Source organism: Sceloporus undulatus, chromosome 6 (assembly GCF_019175285.1).
Source record: "Sceloporus undulatus isolate JIND9_A2432 ecotype Alabama chromosome 6, SceUnd_v1.1, whole genome shotgun sequence".
Lineage (NCBI taxonomy): Eukaryota > Metazoa > Chordata > Lepidosauria > Squamata > Phrynosomatidae > Sceloporus > Sceloporus undulatus.
The window spans coordinates 82,144,260-82,171,160 of record NC_056527.1 but is presented as its reverse complement, the minus strand read 5'-3'; the positions used below and the strand labels follow the sequence as shown (position 1 = coordinate 82,171,160).

At 42.1% G+C, this 26,901-nt stretch overlaps 1 protein-coding gene across 1 annotated transcript in view; it reads right to left on the bottom strand.

Moving 5' to 3' along the window:
• Positions 1-2,320: 2,320 nt before the first annotated feature.
• RND2 (Rho family GTPase 2) overlaps positions 2,321-26,901 on the bottom strand; it is a 44,087-nt gene continuing 19,506 nt past the window's right edge. Inside the window, exons 3-5 of the mRNA XM_042477637.1 lie at positions 13,237-13,346; positions 9,445-9,579; positions 2,321-6,526 (exon numbers count right to left, since the gene is read on the bottom strand). Coding sequence (XP_042333571.1) covers positions 6,278-6,526; positions 9,445-9,579; positions 13,237-13,346 — 494 coding nt within the window. The 3' untranslated portion in view covers positions 2,321-6,277. The remainder of the gene's footprint in view (positions 6,527-9,444; positions 9,580-13,236; positions 13,347-26,901) is intronic.

Genomic DNA, 26,901 nt, shown 5'->3' with positions numbered 1-26,901 from the left:
ACTTAGAATCAAAAATTTTGTAAGAGTAAATGTACGACAGGGGAAATATGGCTTGGCAGCAGAGCATATGGAGCAGATCTAGTTGTCTCAGTAGAGCATAAACTGAACATGAACCAGGAGTGAAACGTAATTGTACATCCTAATGTTAACACTAATCTTAGGCTGCATCATACAGAAACCTGGAATTTGAAGACAGGTGATTTATTTCAAATTCTCTCCTGGAGAATTCTAGCACTTTATTTCAAAGGAATGCACCAAAATTATTTCTAAGTATCTCACCAAACTACAAACTCCAGGACTTTATCCTCTTGGTTAGACCCAGCTACAGAAAACCCAAGGAATCAATTATTGAAGGGTAACCTGTGGATTAATTCTACTAATTCAGTGGGACTAACAATAGGATTTAGGCTACAGCATCCAGATCACAAGAAACAACCACTCCACTATTATTGGTGACAGTGGCCTGTTACAGACTGCCAAAATAAAGCTGCTTCGGGTCTCTTTGGAGGTATGCTGTTTAAATGATGCATGGGTCCTAAGAGTCCGGAGGTCACGCCAAAGCCACACTCAGTTCCTAAGCACAGGAGTGCAGCTTTGCTGCAGCTTCCGGATTCTTAGGGTGCATGCATCATTTAAACAGCATACCTCCAAAGAGACCCGAAGCAGCTTTATTTTGGGAGTCTGTAACAGGCCATTGTATCTAGAGTACAGTGCCCAGTTCAGGGTATTACATTTTAAGAAGGACATAAAAAAACTAATGTTATATCCAAAGGAAGATGACCTGGCTAATGACAGACCTGGAAACTTAATTCTACTATGAATAATTGAAAGAGCAGAGTACATTTAACCACCAAAAAGAAGGTTAAGGAGGAACTCAATAGCTGTCTTCAAATATCGGAGATGCTGTCACACAGAAGATGCCACACGCTTTCAAAGGACAGAACCAATGGATGGAAAATATGAGGGAGGAGATTCGGATTGAATACTAGGAGACATTCTCTCATGGTAAGAACGGTTTGACAGTGAAACAGACTGCTTCAGGAGGTGTTGGATCTCCTTTGCTGGAGGCGTTTAAGAAAAGGCTGGGTACCCATCTGTCAGGGAAGTAGTAAATGAATCCTGAACTGAATGTGAGGTTGGACTATATGACTTTGAACATCACTAGCAGCTCTGTCTCAAGCACCAGGATTATTTCTGAGGATAATATCATGTAAACTGTCTCTCCACCAATTCTTTCTCTCTCTCTCATACACACACACAAACACCCTTAGGAAGCTATCAAAGGATGGTGAAATCTAATCTCACAGGCTATAAATGCCCTTCTAGCCTTTGTAAATGGGAAAATATGACTTTCTTGCTCTTTGTGTCTGTAAAAAGGAACCAATGATGTATTATTCCCTGAGCCCTGGGTCTCTCTGCTAGCTAATTTTGGAATTTATGCAGCTTTTACTAAAGCAGCACAATGTGAAGGTGCTGTTAATGATTAATAAAGGCTTTTTGAAATTTGCCTTAGTGAGGGTCATTCATGGTCAGCTTTACTGCATTTAAAAATCAGGAATAAAATGCAATGAAGGTTCTCTTCTCAACCAGGAAAGCTTACTCTGGATATATCCACACTGCAGAAATAAAGCAGTTTGACACCACTTTAACTGTCATGGCTCCATCATGTTGAGTCCCAGGATTCTGTAGGATAGAGTCGTGGCATTTAAAATAGTGGCCAACTCTTAGTTACAAAAGATGCCCATCTCTTCATAGTTCATTCAGACTAGTGGGTAGATGGCTTGCTACACTATCAGGGGAGAGGAAAAACAAGTGAGAATTACTTTTCTCTAGAAGGTGCTAAAACCACTGATCCCAAAAGATTTAGTACACAATCACAGGTACACTCAGCCACGTTCAGAGCTAATCTATGTTCAGGACAGAGAAGGACAGTGTATCTTACTTGACCATCATGTGACCCCTTAGCCTAATTTCATGAAATCCTTGGTTTACATTCAAAATTTTTTTAAAGAAACTATGGATGCAGATCTCTTTCTCCCAGTATCCTGCACAGAATGGTAGGAAGGGAGGGATAAAGAGAAATATATAAAAGGGGAGACAGAAAAAGAGGGAGAGGACACCCTGCCCACTTTTCCTTCTGGCCCATCTACTACTGGCTTTGACCCCACCTATCACCAGCATGCAGCCACCAAAATACAGTGAGCCCTCCACATTTGCTGGGTTAGGAGGACAGGGCCCCCATGAAAGTGGAAAAACCACAAATTAAGGCCCCCCCTTTTAAACCCAAGAACATCTCTCTAGGAATCTCTAGGTCCTCCGGAGCAACAATATCGTCAACACCTGCCAGAAGCTCACCACAGAATTGTGTTGGGGGAACTACAAATGCCTAGAAAAATCTAGGTTCTCCAGCATGACTTCTGGTGGACGTTGACCACACAGTTATGCTACTATCCACACTTACTGCTGTTGAAAAAAACATCTACGTCAGTTTTGAATAAACTAAACTAATTTTGGAACCTGTCTACAGAAAGATGTTTTCAGTAATTTAGAAACCAAAAAGAAAGAGACAGAAAGTAGAAGATCTGGCAAATGTGTAGCTCTTTCAGTCTCAATTGCATCCAGATTTGGAGCACAAACTGAATATAAAACAGCATTAAGAAGCTATTGAGGAATAAGGAGGGAACATATAACTCAATAAGGAAGAATCATTCTTTTAATAAGTTTTTTTAAATCTCAGCAGGGAAGATAATTTATGTATTAGAAGCTCAATACTAATACTGCAGTGCTGATGACGAAATACTTAAACTCTGAGGAACTATGTGGTTTAGCAGGCAAATCATGCCAAATGAATGACCTGTTTTTCTCCCGCACACAGCACAATACTTTATAACTGCCAACACCTATCAAATTAGCATTAACAATGTGCATTGCTGGGAGATGTGTGTGTGCGCGCGCATTGTACATGCACATGCGCATGTACAATAATGCATGCACGGAGAGAAGCTCTCCCAGTTCTCAGTTAATGTGTTTTTCAAACACCACCAAAATCAGGGTTTTCAGATGGGAGCAACAGGTTATTCAGAATTGTGGTTGTTGTAAGGACTCCAGTTTCCATCAGCCCCAGGCAACCTGGCCAATAATGAAGGGTGATGGATTCCTCAACATGGTGGGGTGTTTACATGTTCCCCTCATTTTAGTGATCCACAAATTTTCCTGGCAGTCTCTCTCTTCCCCCCCCCCCCCTCACCTTACAACGGTTCAGGAAATAAAGTCTTCCGTGTCAGAGGAAATATAATTCCAAGTTCCCTTCCACACCATCTTTCTCCCTGTCTCAAACACACACTTAAAGGAAAAAAAGATCAGATATGCTTAGGTATGGAAGAAACAAAGATTGACACCTCTAGTTGAATCGCACTTGACCGTAGCCTGAAATAACCTGTGTCCAAATCCCAGACGGAGTTCATGCTTAAGAAGAGGAATGCCAGAACACCAGCTGCTGCTCAGCTCTGGCTTAAAAGCCAAGACAATGGTGTTGCTGTGCTCAAACCCAGCATTTGAACAATTGGGCCATTTGGGGCAGACAGGCTGAACAAGCAGCCTCTGATAATCCTGTGTGTGAAACCAGGGATGCAGGGGCACCAAACAGGCCATTCTGAGAGAAGGCAAACCATCTACTGTGGTTCAATCTGAAAGAGAGAAGTCAGAAGACACAATCTCTGGGTATGCAAATACAGGGATGTGGAGGGGAGCAGGTGGGATGATGGGAGTTTTGGGCCAACACTAGGTTGGGGAAAGCTGATCTAAAGCTACTGTATTCAGCACACAAGATGTAATTTCCTATTTGTCTGATGCAAGGGTTCTCCATTGCCAAAAGCCTTCACGTCCCTTCACTGCTCAGAGCTTACCTGGGGGAAGATCTCTGCCCCAAGATCTCTTTTTAATGCTAGGTCTTGGGCCTGGATCAGCTCAGATTATAACAAACACACGGAGAGTGCTTTTTTTTTCCCACCACAGTAGGACCGATGGCTGCTCAAGAGGGCATTCCAGGCCAGAAATGAAAACCAACTACCACTTTGTAGTATTTTACCAAATGTACTGGCTGCACAAAAGAGTTCTCGAGAAAGCATCAAGAGGGAGGAGAAAGTAGAGTAGTGGTGAAACTTAACCAGTTTCTCTTTTTGGAAAAATGCACTTTATCCATCAAGGGCTTTAACTGATGCTACTGATGTTCATGGTCCAAGTGGAAGGGCCATCGTTTCAGGGTGAGACTCCTTCTTTAAATACAGCCTTCCCAGGTCCATTAGGATACCTGATCAAATTCCTTTGAAACATTCTTTCTCATTAAGAACAAGATTGCTTGATCTTGTGAACTCAGTTCATTTTCAGGTCCTGTGCTGATAACCAGCAGCTATTTCTGCCTGCTCCACTCATCACAGATTTGTCCATTGACAGCAATTACTGGCTTGGCCTCTCTGGTCTGCTAGGCTCCTTAATAAACTTTAAGGTGATTTGTTACTCCATGGTTTCCATCCAACACAGACACACATACACATATAAGCACACATACTTGGGCAACTGCCTACCAACACATCTTTCTAAATAATCTCAAGAGGAATTTACATGGCTGCATTTCCACAGCATCAAATAATTATGTCCTGGCTCCTGAGGTCCCAGAGTGGTAGGGCCAGTTACCAGTGACAAGTCTGGTTACTTCAGCTCTTGCTTAAAAACCAAGACAATGGAGTTGCTGTGCTCAAACCTATCCTAGGAGGACTTCAAACAGAGTCCCAGAATCATAGAACCATGGAGTTGGAAGGGGTCTCATGGGTCATATAGTCCAAGCCCTTGCTCAGTGCAGGATCTCCAGCTAAAGCATCCTCAGCAGGTAGCAAGTGTGTTTGAGGGGAAAAAAGCTTTCCCCATATCTCCAAAGGAGTCTTCTTTGGTACAAAGAAAATACACAACATACCATACACACACACACACACAGCAGCAGCAGCAGCACTGTGAATTAAAAGATGAAACAGTCATGCATTGCCAAAACTTTCTGGCTTGTAATTTCATGGTTAATTTACCACCTGGGTCAGTCACTGGGACAGTTCTTTAGAACAGGCTTGCATTTCTGCATCACCAGAACTGTGTTTGAGAGGGACAAAGAAGCAGAAGGGACAATGGCCTCCTCCCGTGGTGCTGGAATGGGTCTGGACTGGTAAACGGCCCCCTTTTGCTTCATAGGAAGCCAGCAAGGCACACACAGGTGCCATGCAACCAAACATAAGGCATCAGAGTGTGGGACTGGGTGTGCTGCCAATGGAACAGGGAAAGAGGGAATGGTTCCAGCAGATATGGCTTCTCAGCGGCCTAGGTGTCATGAGGGGAGGGAGGGGTTAGAAGCACCATCTATTTGCAAAAAAAAAGTTTAACTACCCTCCAGGCAGTGTCCCATTTATATTGTCTCTCAGATAGTAAAATGGCCAGAGAAATGTTATTTTTGGACTATAACTTTCAGAATCTCCCAGCCAATAGCTATCCAGGTTGAGCGGATTCTGGGAAGTGCAGCTTCAAGAAACCAAAACTGTTTCAAGCGCTCAAAATCGCCCTGTTATCTGAGTATCTTAAGTGCATTTTAAGCAATCCCTGACAAAACACCAAATAGCCAAATCCCAATATCCTACTCTGCCAAATTGACACCACTTTTTATCTACTCAAATTATTACCGTCTCCTATAAACCTTCCACAATTCTTTTATTCTATTTTTATTCTATGACTCGCCTCAAACATGAGCGCCGACTCCACACCTTACCTGTGCATACATGACACAAACACACACACACACACAGGCACACACATGCTATGTGTGTGGCCCAACTGCCGCACACCATGGCTGCAAAAATACCAGACACCCGGTTGCCTGGACATCTATGCTTGTGAAACTAGCTCCAAAATAATAACTCTTCAGAGGATTTGAAGTATTTAACCCCTGCTGTGCCACATACACTGATGTGCTCCTTTCTTTGGAGGATATATGTCTGCTACCTGAGCATTTCTATGTCCTGTGCAACACTAGCCCATTCAGAAGTCCTCCCTATACACACAGCAACTTCAGGCAGATCCCTCCCTATCCAACCTACTCATTTCAAGGGAGGGCTTAATTGTTTCAGACCTACATCTTCAGGAATGTGGCCTGCAGGACCACTCTGGGGCCAGTTACTGTACAAAGAGATATGAACAAGACAGGCAACATTATACTTCAGTCCCTCCGGGGTCTTCTCCTCTCTCACATCACTGAGCAGCTCTTGGCCCGGTCCTTGCGGATCTCAGAGTCAGTCAACAAGTCTGTCCGCCCGGGTATCTGTGCCACCCGCTTCAGCCCTCGCTTTGAGTTGCTGCGCTTGAGGTGTTTGTGAACACGGTTGACAGAGGCCAGGGTGGTCACATGAAAAACGTCCCGCACGCTGTTCTCGGACGCCTTGGAAGAACACTCCACGTAGGCCACCGCGCCCAACTGCCGAGCCAGCATACTGCCCTGAGGGGGGAAAAGGCATCAACATGTTAGTTCCATTATTGCCTTGTAGTCACTGGCTTTCTTCCTTTCTTTTTCTCTACCCATTTTTTCTCATCTCCTACTTCTCACAAAGGACCCTCCCCCAGAGTCCTCTAAAATACTTGCACAAATCTCACAGCATTTCCTACGCAGAGAGACATCTTCTTCCTTGCTGTGAGACATTCTCCACCCACCATCTCTCCCAGACACTTTTACTCCATGTGTTTCTTGAACATCACAGCTAGCAGTTAATTTTAGCTCTTTGTTTTTACCTAGAAGGTGGATATAAGATTTTCCCCAAAAAAGTGAGGCAGGAGGGGGATGGGGGTGAGAGAAACTGGAAGAGATGAGAAAAACACATTAGCAGATGCCACAATGGAAAAAAAAACCCACACAAAACATGAAGAGTTTCCATGAGGAACTGGAGTGTTCTAGCATTCAACTGGCACCCTTCAAGGCCCAACACTTACATTTGGCACAAGGAGAGCATGATGGCAAGGCTGGCTCAAAACATTTTGTTGCTTGAGGTGAAAAATAAAATGGTGCTTCATCTCCATCTATTCCACCTAAATAAGCCAAATGGACTAGCAAGAATATCTTCTCTGAAAACTGGAGATGGGATATGACCCTCCCTTTCCCTTGAGGTTGGCAGGCTGGTTTAAGGAGTTTGCAGCGCTGGCCTCCAACCAACACAGCTGGCCAGGAACTGCCTCTTCCCTAACATGCAGCTCCACCTCACTCTGCCTAGTTGTAGCAATAGCACATACATTTCTATACTGCCTTATAGTGCTAAGCGCTCTCTTAAGTGATTTACAATGTATAAGCCAACTGAACGCAACAAGCTGGATACTCATTTTACCGACCTACAAAAGGATGGAAGGCTGAGTCAACCTGGAGCCCTGCAGGATCGAACTCACAACTTTTTGGCTGCTGTACTGGCATTTAATCACTGTGCCACTAGTTCTCTGGTGGTAGGGCTGCTCTTGAAAGACATAGTCCTTCCTTTTTGTCCCTTCTATCTGTCTGTGAGCTGCCTTGAGTCTCTTCTGTGAGAAATGTGGCATATAAATGAAATATATAAATAAAATACATAATCTTTGGTCATTTGAGGCATTAGCCTTTGAGTGTACAGGCTTGGCTTTGTTCATCTAGGTTTCGGTCCTGCTTGCTCCCTTAATGATAGAGTAGATCGCAGGACAGTACTTTGTATTTTAAAAAAAGAATACAAAGGAATTATTGGAAAGCATAACCTACATAAGGGTTCCACACTTGGGGTGTCTGCATCCCCAGAGGGTGCGAGGTGGAATTTAGGGGATACAACAAAAGAGTGGCTTGCATCCTTGAATGCCGAGTCCCAAATCATCACTCATTTTCTTCTGAATAATTTAGAATCTAATTGCTCAATTTAGACTTGCATTTTATGCACCAAATTAAACGCTTTTTTTACCTGCAGTATTGTATGTCATTCAGTTTGTGGTTCAAAAATTATAAATTAGACTTCTTAATCTTCAAATGCAATTATTAGTTTTGTAGAGGTGCAAACATTAATAAAACATTTCATAGGGGTGTGGGGCACAGGACACATTTCAAACCACTGATCTACTATAATAAAACTCATTTAAAATAAGAGCCTTATGATTTCACATGGGTTGGCAAGGAAGATTCCTCTTTCAGAATTATTAGCCGCCCTGAGCAGAGCTTGGAAAGCTTCCAGAAGAACCCATACAACATACCCAGTGGTCATGATAACTGGGGAGGTCTGTGAATTATATTCCAAAAAATAGCCCATCTATGCTCTGGCTTTGAATATGTGGGGTTGTCTTTTTTCTTTACGTCGCCTGGAGGTATCTCCTCTGTAGTCCAATTTGCAGCCTTCCATCTACTTCTTGCTGGAAAGCATTCTTTTGTCTTTCTCCTGGTGGGGGATAGTTCACAAACAATCCCTAGACTGTCACATCTTTTGATAGAAGACTAATAATTTCCCATTACTTACAAATGTGTTTTACATGCACAAGGCATTTATGGTCAATTTCACTACTACATATCTTTGCAGCAGAGCCACTGTAATATAGCGGTTTGAGTACTGGACTAGGGACTTTTATCATATGGGGGAAATCGAGGGCTTAAATGGGCATTTTCCAGCAGTGCTTGCATGGATTTTCCCATGAATGATTTGTTGCTGATTATTCCCAACATAAGTCATCTTTGATTGCAATGGGTGTGAAAATCTTTACCACGATCGTGCAAATACCGCTGGATATTGCCTTTTTAAACTCCCAATTTTCCTCACATGTAATAAACTCCTAGGATCTAGTCTACACATAAGTGTATTATGGGAATTGCTGTGGATTTTCACATATTTGCATTGTCACTTCGTTGTCTCCACTTTTCTGCACACATTTACATCTATTGGCCCTCCCTCTGCCAAACATGTGCAGCCAGGTGAATCCATGGGAAGTAGATGGCCAACCACATGTTCGATAATACACATCCTCATGGAAACTCTAGCAAAAACATGCAAATTCCTTTTCTGCAAAGTCTGTGGAGTCCTACCAAATGCTCAAATGCTTCCAAATTGCATGTGGCCAGATCACAATTAATTAGAATAAAATGAAAATTTAAATTGTGAAGCCAAGCCCTAGGACACTGGGAGACGAGATTTCAAATCCCTCATAAGCCATGGAAATGCTCTGGGTGACCATAGGTAAGCCACACTCTCTCAGCATCAGAAGGCAATGTTAGCCCCCCCTTTGAACAAATCTTGCCAAGAAAACCCAGTCATAAAGTTGTCTTAGGGTCACTGCAACTCCAAAATGACTTGTTGTTTGAAGACACACAACAACACAACATCAATTGAATGCTAGTACATTCCAGTTCCAAAATACAACACAACAAATCACCTGTTCATGTGTGACGGGTATAAGGCGCTGTTTGGAGAGTTCTCGTAATGTGTTTAGATCGGTGCGCATATCCAGTTTGCAACCAACTAGCACCACCTTGGCACCAGGGCAGAACTCCTGTGTCTCCCCCTGCCACTGCAAGGGGAAAAAATCAGAAAAGGTTTTAAAAATGGAGTTAAAACAGTTGGTAACAAGTTTGGCCCAGTCGCCCTCTCATCTCCACAGACTTCCATCCTGACTGCCCCATTGCTTTCCAAGTTCATCTTTTTAAAAAACCAAAAAGCCTTGCTTCCTTTTGCAATGTTGATGGCTAGCATCTCTTTTTTAAAAGCGCAACAAGGCACAATTGGCAATGTTTGCTATCTGATGCCAGATTCCATACATCAGCAGCAGTGCAGACAGTCAGTATTCCAGACAGTAGGGTGGCAACGCTTGCCAATATGTAGTACATAAAAATGAAATGCGATGCTCTAAAAATTTAGATTGCAGCCTTTCAGGCAGGGACATATTCCTTTTACAAAAAAAATGTTGCAGAGCTTTCTAAGGTGCTTAGGCACTTAAATAATAGATGCGGGGAGAATGGTGGCTCAGCTTTCTGTATATGCTCAGAAATATCCTTATTCCATGACCACTGTATGAATTCCATGGTATCACCATTGTATTATCCAAAAACAGAAATAACCTCTTGACAAAATAGTTCAGTAGTCTGAATATCTCTGTTGTAGTTATTCATGACTTGATAAAGCAAGCCCCTTATGATAAAGGTAGAATACAATGGATGACCTTTGGTCACACTGTCTCAGCCCCAGAGGAAGGCAACGGCAAACCCCCTATGAACAAATCTCAGCAAGAAAACCCCATGGCAGGTTTGCCCTAGCAATAGCAAGTACATTGCTAGGATTGTCAGAAATCAGAAACGACTAGAAGGCACAGAACAACAAAGCTTCAAAATATGAAATAACTTTTTGTACCTCTCACCCATGACTCACAGAAGCAGAATAAACCACAAAGGAATGAATGAATACATAAAAGCAAATACAGGAAAATCTGCTTATTTGCATAGTTTACACAGATTTCAGAATTCAGCTTTCTTGGCACCAAATTTGGGTCACCTTGGAGGCCCCAGCGAATTTCAGCTCAATAGTAATTGAGTTTATATAAAGCTGTTTATTCTAGAGTCCCAAGAGACTCCCTCCTTCCCTCTGGCCTTACAAGCTGTGTGAAGCTCTGTGGAAATCAAAAGCTGGTTCCTAGTTTGCATCCGACAGGCAATGATTATGAGAGCTCCCAACCCCGGTATGTTTGCAATGCAGCAGGGTGAGGTGGGGGCCAAACACACAGCTGTTTCTTGCAGTATCAAAAAGCTAAACCTTTGGTATCTACTTCACAGTGCCAGAGGAACTGTCTTCACCCACACAAGCCTACAAAATGTGCATTGGAGGGAAGCAGAAGACTGCTCAAAAGAGAGGTCCTGAGGGACATCCATTTGTTTTAAGCAGTGCATCAAACCACCCTCCACATGGTCACACACATACACACATTTCCACAAAAGCCTCTGGAAAGACTGCAACACAGATGCACTGGAGGCAAACAGAACAGGGGAAAGGCAATGATAAAAATATTTTTTTTAATAAACAGGGGTGGCATACAGAGTTTCTAGAAGGCTAAATGTCTAGACAAGGTCACTGAGCATACAGTCAGGACTAAGTGTGACACTTGGCTGAAAGGGTTCCAGGCCCAAAGGCACACCTTGTAGGCAAGCTCAAATCCAGGCTTCACTTTTTTCTCCTTCAAGAAGTTAAACCCACACAATGTTCAAAAAATCAAACAGCTGAAAGACAATGGGCATCATCTTTCTGATCTAAAAAGAGAGAACTTGCATTTGACATCTTGCCAGGGGCTCTGGAACCTGTTGTTTTTGTTGTTAATTGCCCTTGAGTTGAGCTTGACTCATGGCAACCTTGTGGATGATACATATTCAAGACCCCCTGCCCTCAGCCTCTCTGCTCAGGCCCTGCAGGCTCAGGCCCATCATCCCCCTGATTGGGTCTAACCATTTGGCATGTGATCTTCCTCCCTTTCTACTGCCCTCTACTTTTCCTAAATCATTGTCTTTTCTAATGATTCATGCCTTCTCATGATGTGGCCAAAATACGACAGCCTCAGTTTAGTGATCCTGGCTTCCAGAGACAGTTTGGGTCTGATCTGTTCTAGAACCTACAGTATTTGTTTGTCTTCTTGACTGAGGTCTCCTCAGCACTCTTCTCCAACACCACATCAAATGAGTTGATTTTCTTTCTACCACCTTTCTTCACTGTCCAGCTCTCATAGCCGTACATGGCAATGGAGAATACAATGGCTTGGATAAACCTTGCTTTAGTTTTCAGAGTTATATCTTTGCACTTTAGGATCTTGTCCAGTTTTCTCATAGCTGCTCTTCCCAATAGTAGTCTTCTTCTGATTTCTTGACTGCAGTTTCCATTCAGATCATTATTTGATCCAAGATATGAGAATTCTTTGACTATTCCAATGTTTCCCTTATCTAGGATAAATTCGTATGGAATTACAACTCTAAAAAAATATTAGAAATTAAAGGAGAAAGTCTGCCCTTCCAAGTCATAGGACCATCTCTGTAAGCCATGTTTTGTTGCCTTAGGAAATTTAAATTACCCTACACTAGCACAACGCAAGGAGTTTTATTGTGAGAACTCATGCTTCAGTAGACCAGTCTGGAAGAGCCAATGTCGCTCAAATAGATGTGCAAGGTATAGCATGCAAGAACAATGTCTCTTATCCCTCTCTGCAACAAATGTGCACATGATGTGACTGTTCAATTTGCAACTGTATGAAACGGTTTGCTTCCATTCTCCTGCTCCGAAACACATATCCACTAAAGATCTGATCCTTTACACCTTTACACTGAACATTACACTGAGCACTGAACTTTTACATTGCAGTGAATAGGCTTTCAGGGGTGCACAGCCACATTGTGTTCCTCTAGCCTTCTGACGACTACACTCTCCCACCACACCATCAGATGTCAGTGGCATAGCAGTAGCAATAACAACCATGGGGATTTCTTCTATGCAAATAGTGTTGCATCACACAGCACATATGGCAGTGGCAGAAAAAAAACAACAACCTATGAGTACTATATAAAAGACATCCTTAAACAACTGGATGATTTCTATGAATCTTGGCCTAAACTGTCAACAAAGTCAATAGTTAGCCTCTCCTGTTTCTCATATGGACTTGTGGAATGATACTTTATGGTAAGAAATACATCTTATTTCAAATAACTCTTTTTCTTTTCTTCCCTTTCTCTTTTTGGTGAGACATCACAGATACATGTTGCATTCATATGCAACTTTTCTGCTTTCTTTTATAAATGTTTTTTAAAAAATTAATGTGCTGAAGGAATGTTTCTTGTTCTTAAAGAAAAATGCCGCTTTTAAAATTTCTGCTACCACTATGCCTCCAAACTTTAGTGAGATGGTGGTAATTTCTGTGTGGTTTGAAGAGCCCTAAAAAGAGGCAGGGGCACATTCAGCCAGTGTGTCATCCACTTCTGCTTTACACAGTCACCATCCCCAGGAACACAAGTTCCACAAAGGACACCACAGACTGTGCAGACTGTGGCATGATAACCACTTTGGAGCAATCAAAGGGTCTTGCTCACTCAACAAGATGGCACTTGTGAAATCATTTTTGTTTGTTTTGTTTTTGCTTCCAAAATGGCAAGACTCCAGACTACAACATCCCACCCGCACCAATGGATTTTAACAAGCTTACCTTTTTAAGGACACTGTCTAGGGTCTCAGGACGGCTAATGTCAAAACAGATTAGGACAGCATCTGAATCAGGATAGGCCAGTGGGCGGACATTGTCGTAGTATGTTGAACCTGCATGAAAAAGAGAGACTGTAGCTTAGCCTCTGGACTAAACATGGCATTTAATCTTTAACTCAAGAAGATTTTAGAGTTACCTCTATCTTATTCAGATATACAAAGGCAATTCCAACTTAAGAACTTAAGTCTTTCAACTTGCGGGTTCATGCAAAGCTGAAACACTTTCCAATTCAGAATCTGAACATTCTGCATTTTAAAATGAGTTTATGGGACTTATACTTTCAAATATTTTCCATAAATGTTTACCAGTACAGTGGACCCTTCTTATATACTTGGGTTTGGTCCCAAGATCCCCCGTGGATAAGAAAATCTGTGGATGCTCAAGTCCCATTAAATATGACATAGAAAAATGGTGTCCCTTATAAAAATTGGAAAATCAAGGTTTGATATTTGAAATTTATACTTTTTTTTTTAACATTTTCAAGCCGCGGATACTTGAATCCATGTATAAAAAAATCATCAGTGTATAAGAAGGTCCGACTGTAAATGCTAAGTATTAAGGGTACAAATGTAATATTTTATGCTGGTTTTGTTTGCTGTGGAACTCCCTACCCAAGGAAGTTAGGCTGGCCCCATCCCTTTTAAGCCTCTGGTGGGCAAGCAAAAACAGAGCATTTCATGGCATTTCATGTTAGAAAATGCTCTGTTTTTACTGTTTTAAAATTAGATTTTAGAGTTGTTTTTAAGAGTTTTTAAAAGGTTGTTTTAATGTGTTCTTAATTTTTTCAAACAATCTTTATTGTTTTTAACTGTTTTTATTTCTTCATTGCTTTGGGAATTCTTGTGGGCTTGGAGGAGTTACAAAAATACTTTAAACAAACAAACAAAGCCTCTTCAGTTCATGGAGGCCCTTTATCCGATTTAAATCACTGACCCTCCACAGGTAGAGGGAAACAGAAATAGAGATGGAGAGGGCAGAGTTGCCCTGCACAGTCAACCACTTTACATGTTTAACTGATAGATTTAGAAAGTCTGAAGAGGGGCCTTGTCATTGAGAGTTTTGTGCTGAAGAACCCAAAAGCTCAGACATTGTAGCACTAATAGTGCTTTAAAATACGGGCCTGGCCAGTGGCTCTTATTGTTCAAACAGTAAAAGAGTAAGTTAAGAATCAGATTTCTAGAAATACACACACACGGTGATATCTATACAGAATCTTCCCTCCTGCTTAGGTTTTCCAAAGTCACTGAAGATATGAAGAAAGAACACCACTACTTTTATTCTTTTCAAATGTTTGCTCTGTGGAAGAACCACAATCCCACATCTCGAAATGAGGGATAGAAAGTCTTTCAGATCCTAAAATCTGTAAGATACTTGGTACTCTTGTCTACTTCCAACTCCTACTTTGTGACCTTAGTCAGGTTTCCACCTCTCAGCTCCCATCTTTAAAGTGGAAACAAACATCAATCTTGAGGCAACCAGTCTTGCAGCACTGGATAAGTTGTGTGTGCCTTTGAGTCACCTGTTGACTTATGGCAACACCATGAATTTCATACAGATAAGTTACTGTCTTCTTAATTTCCATCTGTAAAGTGGGTACACTCACTGGTCTTGCAGTATCATGAGGACAATTATAACAGAGAGAGTAAATTGCATTGCAACTTCAAAATGGTGCATCAGTAACATTTGACAACTGACTGGGAAGCCTGGAAAGAACAGTCCTTCTATTAGGAAAGGATGACTAGCAGACAGCCTGAAGCAGAGTCACCCACCTTCTTTTGAATTCACAGAATAGGTGCCAAGATGCAGAGCAGAGGTGATAAATTAACACGCTGCAATTATTTATTCTGCCAAGGCAGGATTCAGCAACAATACATATATCTATTCCTCTCAAATGCAGATGGGAACATTAAGTCTTTTGACCTGTAAATGTTTTGATTTGAGGCACATTTTGAGGGCAAATTGTAAATGCTTCAGTTAACAGCAATAGAGCCATGACACTATAGCTTTCTTGCAGGTTTCAGCTTAGCGGCATGTACAGAGTTCATCTTCCTGGAGGGGTGAAAGAAAACATGCTTGCTTATGATGTGAGGAAGAGGCTAACAGAGAGGTAATCTCTTGCTGGGCAAACTGCAACAGTTATACATCTCCCCTTATATTAACAGGAAAATTTTCTGGATAATTCCTTAGGGCTTAGAACACTTTCCAGCCGCCTTAAAGTGTGCAACTTTCTTCCATTGCTAGGTGTTATACACTACTTTCATAACAGTTAATACAGTAAGCAATGATCAGTACTTCCTAAGGACAGATAACCTGAGGCACAAGGTTCCTGGGTCTATATGAATGCTAACTTATGGTTGATTGCATCAGGACATGAGTGATGAGAAAAAGGCATATTATTTGTGGTAAAATTTCTGGGATTTGTGATTCCACAAAAGAAAAAGAAAAGAAAGAAAGAAAGAAAGAAAGAAAGGAGAGAAAGAGAGAGAGAGAACTTTCCAAACTCTCACTTCCATTACAGCATAGCTGAGGAATAGCAAGATCCAGATCTTTCCAGAAGTATGAGCATTGCAAGGCCGAGTCCTAATACAGTGCGCCCGCACCATTCATGAACACATTTTACGCAGCTTCCAGCTTATGCGGAAGCCATGCAGGGAGATAAACAATGCCACGTGCGCTGCACCACCATATGCACGCACCCCATTATCTCCTATGGGGCTCGAGCATAGGCAGATTTTGCCTTACACGGGAGGATGCAGAACGGATCCCCCACATAAGGGGAGGGCCCACTGTACCAACTATGGAAGAATTATTTGGGGGGTGAAAGTAGACATTAATGCAGAGCATATGGCTGCCACCAAAGCCAGCTCCCCTTCCATAAAAGCTGGTGTACTTGAGTCATGTCTAGATGCTACAACAATGGTTTCCATTTTTTCAATCCGACTCCTTATCGCTGGCAGTGACAAGGCAGGTAAATGTATTGTTGTTGTTATTTTATATCCTGCTTTCCTCCCAACAACGAGACTCAAGGTGGCTAACAACATTTCTAAAACAATACAGATTAAAAACTATACAAAAAATGGATAAAAGTACAAATATACAGTTATCTAAAAGCAATCAACAATTTATCAGAAAACACGTAGAATGTAAATACAAAATGTTGTGGCTTCAGTATTTGCATCAGTTGGTTGTGGTATTACAGGCAGGCGGGGGAGAAGCTGACATGCAAAAGCTGTTTTGGAGAGAAGCCTGGGTCTTTATCATTATGCCTAGCTTTGCCCTCATCTTGGAACAGAACTTCGGCAGTGCTGCTCTCCCAAAGCTGGCTGCCATACCATTCTCCCTGTTTAGCCAAATTATCACTCTCCTGCTAGGCCAAGAGCTGCAACAAACAGCTGCCCTTTACAACCCAGAATGGACTCCATTGCTTCTCTGTTCTAGGAGATAGCACAGAGACAATGGCTCTCTCCAGAGAGGGGGAAATTGGATGCCCACCCCACCCCTTCTGTTGGCATCATGTAGGGATAGCTATGCCAAGGCCTGATCAGAGCAGCCAAGGTGGCAGAAAATCTGAAAAACACACTATAGCCATTGCACAAGCTCAGCCAAATTCACAAAATCTGATAATACTGGGAGGGTATGTGTGCAAGAAGCCATCTAATCTCACTCTTTTGATCAGGAACAAAACTAGCTCTGTACAATGCAATCCAGATCTTGGTATGTCACTAGCAAGAGGAAAGGGTGCTGTGCTGATGCGCTTCTTAAGGACAGCTGTTTCACTTTATTCTTACAGTTTAGATCTAAAGTTCTGGCACAGCTCAATGGTTGAGATGCGTTGGAAGGGAACACGTATAGAAACAAGTTGTTGAGAGCAGGTGTGACACCGCACATGCAGGGACAAAGTTGAAGAATAATAGAGAAAGAGAGTCATAACTCCTTTTGCAAGGAGTCTTAGGCACAGTGTATGAGAACAGAAGCAAGGTCAAGAAGATGGCAGTTGCTACTGCTGCCCCTACTACTAATACTTCTCCTCCTCCTCCTACTGCTACTAATATATCCTGCTTTACTACTACTACTACTACTAATAATAATAATAATAATAATAATCTGCTTTTTATAATCTGAGACTCAAGGTAGATTCCAAAAGTTAAAACAAATGCAGCTAAAACATTGCATCAAACAAAAGTTAAAAATATAGTTAAACTGCCAGTAAAATTAAAAGCAGTTAAAAGCATGAGCATTAAAAAGAAGAACAACTTATATAATCAACACAGCACATGAAAGGCCCTTTCTGCCTAAGCAGTCAGCCCTCAAGGCTCAAAATAAGGAGGACTACAAAAGGACAGGAGAGCACCAGTGTAAAGTCTCTGAGAAGGCATTTTCAGAGCCTGGGAGCAGCCACCAAGGACACCATCCTATGAAATTCCTATGAAATTGGATAAGCAGGCCATCCACTGCCTCCTGTCCTCTGGTGAAGTGATGAGGTCAAGACACTCACTGAAAAATGCAGAGTATAAGGATATAGATCAGCGGTTCTCAACCTGTGGGTTGTGACTCCTTTGGGGGTCGAACAACCCTTTCACAGGGGTTGCCTAAGACTATCAGAAAACACATATTTCCAATGGTCTTAAGAACTGAGACACCATTCCTCTGTGGTTGGGGTCACCACAACATGAGGAACTGTATTAAAGGGTTGCGGCATTAGGAAGGCTGAGAACCACTGATATAGATGCTCACAGCATTTGTCCCTCCAGAATAAACTAGTATGTTCAGATTTTCTTCCTAACTATGCTGGCAGGGCGGGGGGGGGGGAGGATTCTGGGAACCATAGACCAAAATAGTAACTTTTCCAAGTTGAATGTACTAGGACTGCAACAAGACCACTTCCACAGGTTCTGCTGCCTTGTAGTACCAACAGTTCTTAGAAATAGGGAATACTCAAGTTAGTCTATTGCAGAGAAACAACACACACACACACACAAATCTTGTGGTGCCTTGAAAACTAATTTAATATACCATTATAATGAACTACAGCCCATTTCATTAGATGGAGGAGGTGTGATCAGGTACTTAAGGAATATAGCCATGGCCAGTGGTGAAGTCAGAGAGGAAATGACATGCAGAAAACACTCCCTCCAACATTACACTCTTAACACTGGTTGTTCACCAAACTGTTGCTGATAAGCAAAAACATTCCACTGGTAAGCCTATGAACACATGTTGTGTGATAAGAAACGAGCATCTCAATTCAAACTTCTGGCAACAGAACTGGAAAACAGACAGTCTGTCACTCTGATCTCTCTTTGAACCTTCTCTGCTCAGGAGTGGCTACTTTAAGGTCAGTGACAGTATCCCCTGGGAAGCTGCTGTGTTCTCCCACTAGTTTTTGATCACTGTCTTTTCTAATGTCAGTCATGCTACATCTGAGGAGGTGGGGTTTAATCCACAAAAGCTCAAGATAGACTAAATGTGCTAGCCTTTAAAACACCAGAAAGGAACATAGGCCTTTTATTTCAATGACACCTGTTTACATGCAGCAATGCTGGGGACTATTTGACCCAACAGATGTTTTGCACATCAACTCCCAACAGACCCAACTAGCATGGGCAATTGTACAGGAGAATGGAGGGCATACATAGTTCAAATGTAGTCCAAAACATCTGCAGGTGGGGAGGGACACAGGTTCCCTAAACCTGGTTTATAATTCTTACCTGCAACAACTGTCACAGAAGTAGGATGACAGAGATGGGCTTTCCCACAGACAAAAGTAGAAAGAAGTGGAAACATCCAAGGAATCAGATATAAAAGAAAGACCCCGGGCTATTCCAAATTGCTCTATGGAAGCCAGAGTTCTCATTAACGCTGCCACTTCCACATCCACTCACTCCATTCTTTTGGAGGGCTGTTTATAGTGATTTCATGGATCAGCACTAATGTCAAAGGTTTTTTAAACTGAGGCATGATCTGGCTGAAGCCATCCTATGCTTAGACAGGACAATTTTCTCCCTCTGAATTTTTTTCCTTAAGAATTATAATTCTATAGTGCAAAAGTTCTGTGTGAAACGTGCTTTCTCCTTACATAGAAAGATAGGGGAAAGACAATGGTACTTTTGCACCATCAAAGCAATGTAAAAGAATTGGTACCCACATTTGTGTTCTCATCCTTGACCTGTTTGTTTTCTCACAATGGCAGTGGTCAGTAAACTTTATTCATGAGCTCTTTCATAGATTTTTTTTAAAAAACTGTCATGATTGTGCTATTGTGATACCTTGTCCCACAGCATATCTCGCATGTATTCTCATTTAAAGCCCTGCATATGCCACGTATGTGTTTTTTTTGCTTTTGAAAATAACTAACTCTCTCTGCTCTTTTCTTGGTCTTCCATTATATGGTCTGAGCAGGTTCCTGATTGCAACATTCTGTTATCTTTCTGGTTTTCAGTTGGTTGGCTTTTCCGCTTGGCCACAGAACCTGAGGTAAGTCATCCTGCTGCATGTGCACATTCAGGCTGTTGTCTTGCCAGAATGATGCCATACAGAGAGGAATTAAAAAAGACATCATGAAATTAAGCCTCTGCCCTTGGTACCCCTGATGCTGGCATGCCACTATTTCACTATTCCCCCTTATTTTAAAAAAGGAAAAGAAGTAATCCTCTATTGGCAGACAGAGAAGGGGAAAAAAAAGATTGGAGCTGTTTTCTTGTGAACCCTCCTCAGTCATGACTGCAACTGCTGCCCTCCTTACTTAACCACTAGAGGTAGACTGAATTTAGAAGACAAACCAAACCACACCCAAATCGCACCCAACCCATACCCACAGAGCACCACCTGATCACCAAATATTGCCTCAGATTGGGATGAGACATTTGGAGCACAAATAGTAGCTAAGCAACAATGGGATAAGAGGTCAATAATTGATTATTTATAGTCAGAAGAAGAAGAGAGAAGAGAAGAGAAAGAAAGAAAGCAGTGCTCTCCTAATAATCCTCCAGTTGTAGGACTCCAGAACCATAAAAAGCCTGGAGTGCATGGGCCAAAAGACCTGTTCTTCCACTCTCACCCATTCTGGCATCACCCTGTTTGGACAATGTATGACCCAAACACCAATTCTGATACAAGTAGTCTGGACCACATTTGGCAGGTCCCACACCAAACCTACTTGGTGCAAGCAGTCTGGACCATATTTGCATGACCCACACCAGGGCATAATAAGCTTACAACAGAGTAAAAAAACTTACCTGTTGCTCTGGAAGAGCTGAATCCCACTGTTGCCACACTGCTGTGCAGTGGTTAAATGCCGGTATTGCAGCCATAAAGTTGTGAGTTTGATCTCAGGGCTCCAAGGTTGAATCAGCCTTCCATACTTTCGTAAGTCAGTAAAATAAGTACCCAGCTTGCTGGAAGCAATTGGCTTACAGACTGTAAACTGCTTAGAGAGTGCTGAGTTCACAGATATGTGGTATAGAAATGTAAATGCTATTGCTATTGCTATAAAGGGGGGAACAGGGCAGCTGTGAGATACTCCGGATTGCCCTTGGAGTATTCTGGCAAGTGCAGACAAGGCTGAAGTCATGCTATGCTTTATTGAAAGTCAATCTCTCTTTTATGTCTGACCCCATGCTCAAGGTGAGCTACAGTGGCATGCAACTGACTTGCACCTATGAAGAATGTAATTTCCTCATTTGGGGAATGTGGAGTGGCATCATGGCTCACTGGCCTGCTTCAAAACTGTGACCTTTGAGATCCTCATCTGCCCAGACTTAACTTCTAGTCTCAGTGAACAAATTTTCCAAGCCCCAAGAGAGACCAGCCACTGAGAACAAAATAAAGCTTAATGCTGAACTGAGTCTCTTGCTCCTTCCGCGTCTTAGATTGTATAACACAGCTTCCCTTCAAAACTGACAGCAGTTTCCTCAGCTTTCAGTGCCATCAACAGCCTTCCAGGTGAAAAGGAGACAGCACACCCTCTTGCAAGCTTACCCTTTCCCCACAAAAGACAAAACAGCCAAGCTATTGTCCTCAACAACAAGACCTGCCAAGGGGGAAGTAAAAGCAGCAGGCATTTTCATAGTCTTTTTTAAAATGCTGACTGAAAAGCCACAAGTGAATACAAAGGAGGGAGATGGCAGCTTTGCCAAAGGCTCTTGGTCAATAGATTCTGGCTTGGTCTCCAGCAGAAGCCTGAGAAAGAACGACCCTCCCTCCCATTGTACACTGAGTCTGGATTTCCCAGAAGTGACTGGGTGGGTGATGCCAGAACAACCCCCCTTCCTCAAATCCAATTAAAACTGCTGCAGAAGGCGAGAGGTCTTACAAAGTTTTAAAACACCAACCATTCAGGCTGGACCATATAGCTAGGAATTCAATAATTGATCAGTCCCAACCATCTCCTCAATTCTATCTGCAAAACCAAAACTAGTTAGTCGTTTTATATTTCCCACAAACCTTAAGTCTAAATTTATATGCATATTGCTTTAAATTATATCCCAACATATATTTTGGGCTGGGCCATATCATGTGCCTTCATGACTGGAAGATCATGCCTCTCTAAAAGGACACACAGGACTTTATCATACATGAGGAATTTCTGTCAATTTCGAATGAAAAGAAAGTGGGGCCAGAATGCATTCACATGAATTCGCTAGTTCAGCAAATTTATGTGAATGCGAATACCATTCGAACTGGCTTCCCATTGCCCGAAAATAGCATGCCATTGCCCAAATTTGTGTGTGGTAGTCTATCACACAATAACGTGAAACCCCATGATTGCGCTCAGACTGACTTTCCATTGCCCGAATTTGCTTGTAGTAGGCTATCACGCAATAATGTTAAACCCGATTGCGTTCAGATTGCCATTGGATTATACTGTACTTCCAATTTCCCATGTCTGATAAACTCCACATTCTCTATGCAAAGTTTAGTGCATAGCATTTTAACATGTGATGCCCTCAGGCCACTCTTTAAAATATGGGGATAAGTTTTTTATGGGTTTTTCGGACTATGTGGCCATGTTCTAGAAGAGTTTATTCCTGACGTTTCACTCGTATCTGTGGCTGGCATCTTCAGATGAGGGCTCTTCAGATGGGGATGAGGATTTTACACCCCAAAATAAGGCCCAAGGCTTAACTTTTGTGTTCTGCATCCCTCATGTTAATATGCATAAAACAGGGATGTGACCCTGAGAATAAGTTTTGGGCTATCTAGGGTTGGCTCTTCCATTATCAGGCACAATAAATCGGTGTTGTGAAAGGTCAACAAATTGTTACTTAATTTGTTGTCATTCATTTTTACTGCCAGAGAGGGAGAAAGAAACACATATGGGATATTTTGCTTTAGTGCCAAAATAATCTGACCATTTTGGATACTATAGAACTTCTCTTGGGTGGAGCACACACTATTTTCTGCTCCAACATAGGCAACAAAATGCCTAGTGCTGCCTCCAAATACCAATTTTGCAATAAGAACAGACTTTCCCCCATGAGACAACTTTGCAAGGCAATTCTTAAAATACTGTGTTTCTAAGAACTTGTCACCTAAATGTCAACTGATACTAATTTGATTTTCCAGTACAGTAATAAGTTCATTTGTACCTCTATGGGAACAGCATGTTCTCTAATGAAAATAAATGAATAAAAATACCTACATTCTACCCCATGAAAAGCCGGAGTCTGCAACTGGGTCACTTTGTTCCAAGTTAAGCATATATTTTGTACAGTTTCTCCTTCTGAGAGCCATGTGGAAAGGCAAGGCACAATGAAACTCAATCCCACTGTGGGCCAGTTCATCCTTAGTGCAACCCACTCTGTGCAGGTTGGGGACATATGTTTTCTAAGTTTTATCTCCTGTTTCCAGAACAACAAAATACTGTATTAGAATTCCAGGATGCTTAATTCTTCGCCCTTCACCTAATGAAGTGTACTTGTGGAAGCAAAATATATACATGTACAGTGTTAACTGGTGCTCTTAGGGAACTTGCTCTCAGCATGGGTCAAGGGAAAGTCTCACTCTCAGGCTGTGATTGAACAGATACCAGTACTTAGAAAAGCTGGCGAAGTATTGTCCAACTGGGAACCAAAAAGTTAGAGGAGAAATGTAATGTAAAAGTTTATTCGGTCATTGACCAGCAAAAGAGGAGAAAGAAAGTGAGCACTGCATTCTCTTGCTGCTTTTAATTTTACTGTGTACAGTCAGAGCATCCTCAGCATCCTTTATCTTTACCGATTGCTTAACAGGGGGAAATCAATAGGTAAGATTTTATGAACATGAAGGAGTGTAAGGAAAATCTGACCTGTAGGTATATGATGATAACCCAGCTAGTAAAGGCACAAAGCCCCAGCCTAGTACAATAAAAAATGTCGACCCTAACTAATAAAAAAAGAAACCAAGGATATACTTAATGCCCCTGCAGGCTCCACAGAGGATGCATTGTGGCAGGATCAGTCATTTTCCCACAGCCAACAATCTGGTAAGTTGTGCTCCAGCACAACCATTCCTGGGTTCCCCTAGTGATGTCATGGCAACACCACATGCAAATGTTTAGCTGGGAGGACAACCATTTATCTCCTGAGCCAAGCAACCCAAAGGATTCCCACACACCCCCAAGGCGGATGTAAGGACACACACACACCACAGTGCCAAGAGTATTCTAGAGGGTAGCTTCCCCTTTCATGAAAGCAACCCACAAATCAAATCCTGCTGCAATATTTAGTATTGCTTTGCATGCACTTTGGTTTAGCAGTCATCTATCATCTCGTTCAACCACAAAGGTGCTGCTATTTCCCGGGTTACAGAAAAGGCAAGCCCAGAGCGAATTTGAGACCTCCATTCTCTCTTACAGAAGGAAAAAACAAACACAGGACAAATAAGGGAGTACTGGTTGGTTATCTGTGTGTCCACCTCCTTCCATTATCCTGTTTTACTAATGCATGTGGTAGTAACTGGTGATCCAAAACCCCAGAGATGACATGGAGATTACAGGCACTCTGGATCATGCCCATCTATGTTATGTGCAGCACTGGACATATATATATACTGTATATAGACAGAGCCCTTTCCTATCTCTCCATCTCAGAACAGTGGTGGTACCTCCACTCAAGTCTGAAAGTTTTGGCAACAACACAGACACACAACCTCCTCCACAACCACCTCCCTACCTCTATTTGTCTCCTTAATCTCATCAGCATTCCTCAACATTCTTTATACCCTCCCCCTTCCCAAAAGCAGGGGGGATCCTTTATCAGAAGCTGCAGGTTCCCACACTCCTCTCCAGGCTAAAGGCTTGCTGTATGAGTGAGGGCTGAGAAGCAGGAAGAATTCCAGAGTCATAGCCTTTTTTCCCATGTTTGGAGCCTTTTTTTTTAAGTATAGGAGATGCCTTTCTAAATAAAGATGCTTTAGCCAGTGCTCAGATTCCAAAGAGAAAAGTCTGAGGTTCAAGTCAGCCTGGGAACCATGCTTCTGATCTAACTGGATCTAGGTTCACACAAATATGATTAATTTTGTGTCCATGTATGTATGGGAGAGCACTCTGGACATTCTCCACAGTCTTCTCTTCATGTGACAGCTTCACATTGCCTGGATTTCAAATGCCATATTAAAAGAAAGCTACTGTTTTGGAGTCGAGGTGAGATGGCTTCAATAAACCAAGCCACCACCTTTCCCTGAACAAAAGTTCTCAAAACAGGAAGGGAGCTGTTGATTTCTACCTGTGACTGACAAGTTCAATGCAGTTCCCCTGTTTGTAGTACATCCAAGGTACAGACTGTGTGTGCTTGAGCATCCTCATCCCAAGATGTGCCTTCAAGCTATTCACTTCTCTCTGTATATGCCTTCAAGCCTGTTCACTTCTGGTGACGTGTTTTATTACACAAGGAATACTCAAAGGTGTTTGTAAGTTTCTCCCTCTGAATTTTTATTTATTTATTTAACTATTTATTTATACATACATACATACATACATACTATTTAAACTCCACTCTTCACTTGGAATTAATTGGTGGTCTCCCATCCAAGTACTGACTTTGCTTAGTTTCCCAGAACAGACAGGAGCTGGCCTTTATTTTAACAGTGTGGGTGGGGGGGGGGCACCAGTTTTTAAAATGTACACTTAAAACAGTACAGCACCCTCTTAAAAGCCCTTTATTTTAAAAAATTCAGTTCTCAACCTGGACCCCAGAAGGAGGGAATCAAGTCCTTCTAAAACTAGGTTGGGCAGGGCTGAACCCCTCTGAAATGATCAGGCAAAACTGGACACTAAAGACTCCTATATATTTGAGCCCCCTCGGGAAATATCGGTCGGAAGCACACTAAATGTTCATAATTTAGCTATTACTTTTATGGTACTCAGATTGTTAACAACTTCATTTGGAGAAGGATGATTGTTTTAATATAACTTACTGTGACAAGTGGCTTGAAGATATGTGTGTGCACATGTGCACACACACACATATACATTATTTTATAAAAATATACCTGTAAGTGGTCAAAGTTAATAACCTGGACCTAACCATACAGGGATTTATAGGTTATAACCAGCACTTTGAATTGTGTCTGGAAACAAACTGGCCAACAATGGAGCTGTTATGCTGAGGGTCCCTGCAACCAGACCCACATGTCAGTCAAACTGCAGCTTTTTGTACTAAATGAAGGGCCTGAACAGACAGGCCAAAATAAGCCTGCTTTGGGTCTCTTTGGAGGTATGCTCTTTAAATGACACACACATCCTAAGAGGTCAGAAGCCATACCAAAGCCACACTTCAGCCCTAAGGACTGAAGACCAGCTTTGGTGCAACTTCTGGCCTCTTAAGATGTGTGTGTCATTTAAAGAGCATATACCTCCAAAGAGACTCAAAGCAGTTTTATTTTGGTCTGTCTGTTTGGGCCCGAAATTTACAAACTTTCTTCAAAAACAGCCCCATGTACAGAATGATACAGTAATGTAAATGGGATGCAGCTAAGGCATGGGTCACAGTGTCCAGGTCAGGTGTCTCAAGAAACAAGTGCAATTGGCACAGTAGCTTTAATCATGCAAAAGCCCTTCTGTCTGTTGTGGAAACCTGGGCTTCCAGGCTCAAAGCTGAGTTCAGAAGTACACTCAAACTGCAAGCCTGAATCTTCAAAGAAATCATAATCCTACTCTACACAGGATAAATCCCTATTGCCTGAACTTTCTCAGGTGTCGGGGGTCCATATGTCGGGGGTGCTTTGATTCTTTGTTCCTGGATGGCAAGGCTTGGAATGGAAGGCCCTTGTGTTCTATTCCAACTCTATGATTGTATGATCTACTTTTTGATTGACCAGGAGTATTTCTGCCTTGTCTGGCTTAAGCTTCAATGGGTTCACCTTGACCCAATCTATTACTGTTGCCAGACTTTGGTTCAAAACTAAAATAGTTTCCTTGGTGTTTATTGAAAGTCAATCTCTCTTTTATGTCTGACCCCATGCTCAAGGTGAGCTACAGGAGAAATAGAGTTGGGACAGCATATTGGTTACACTGGCTCCAAACTTCCAGACAATCTTTTCCTGCATAGGAAAACCCTAGAAATCCAATGTGCTGCAATGGTTATATTCTAGCCCCTAAAGCAGGGATGAAACAGAGGTGGCATAGTGGTT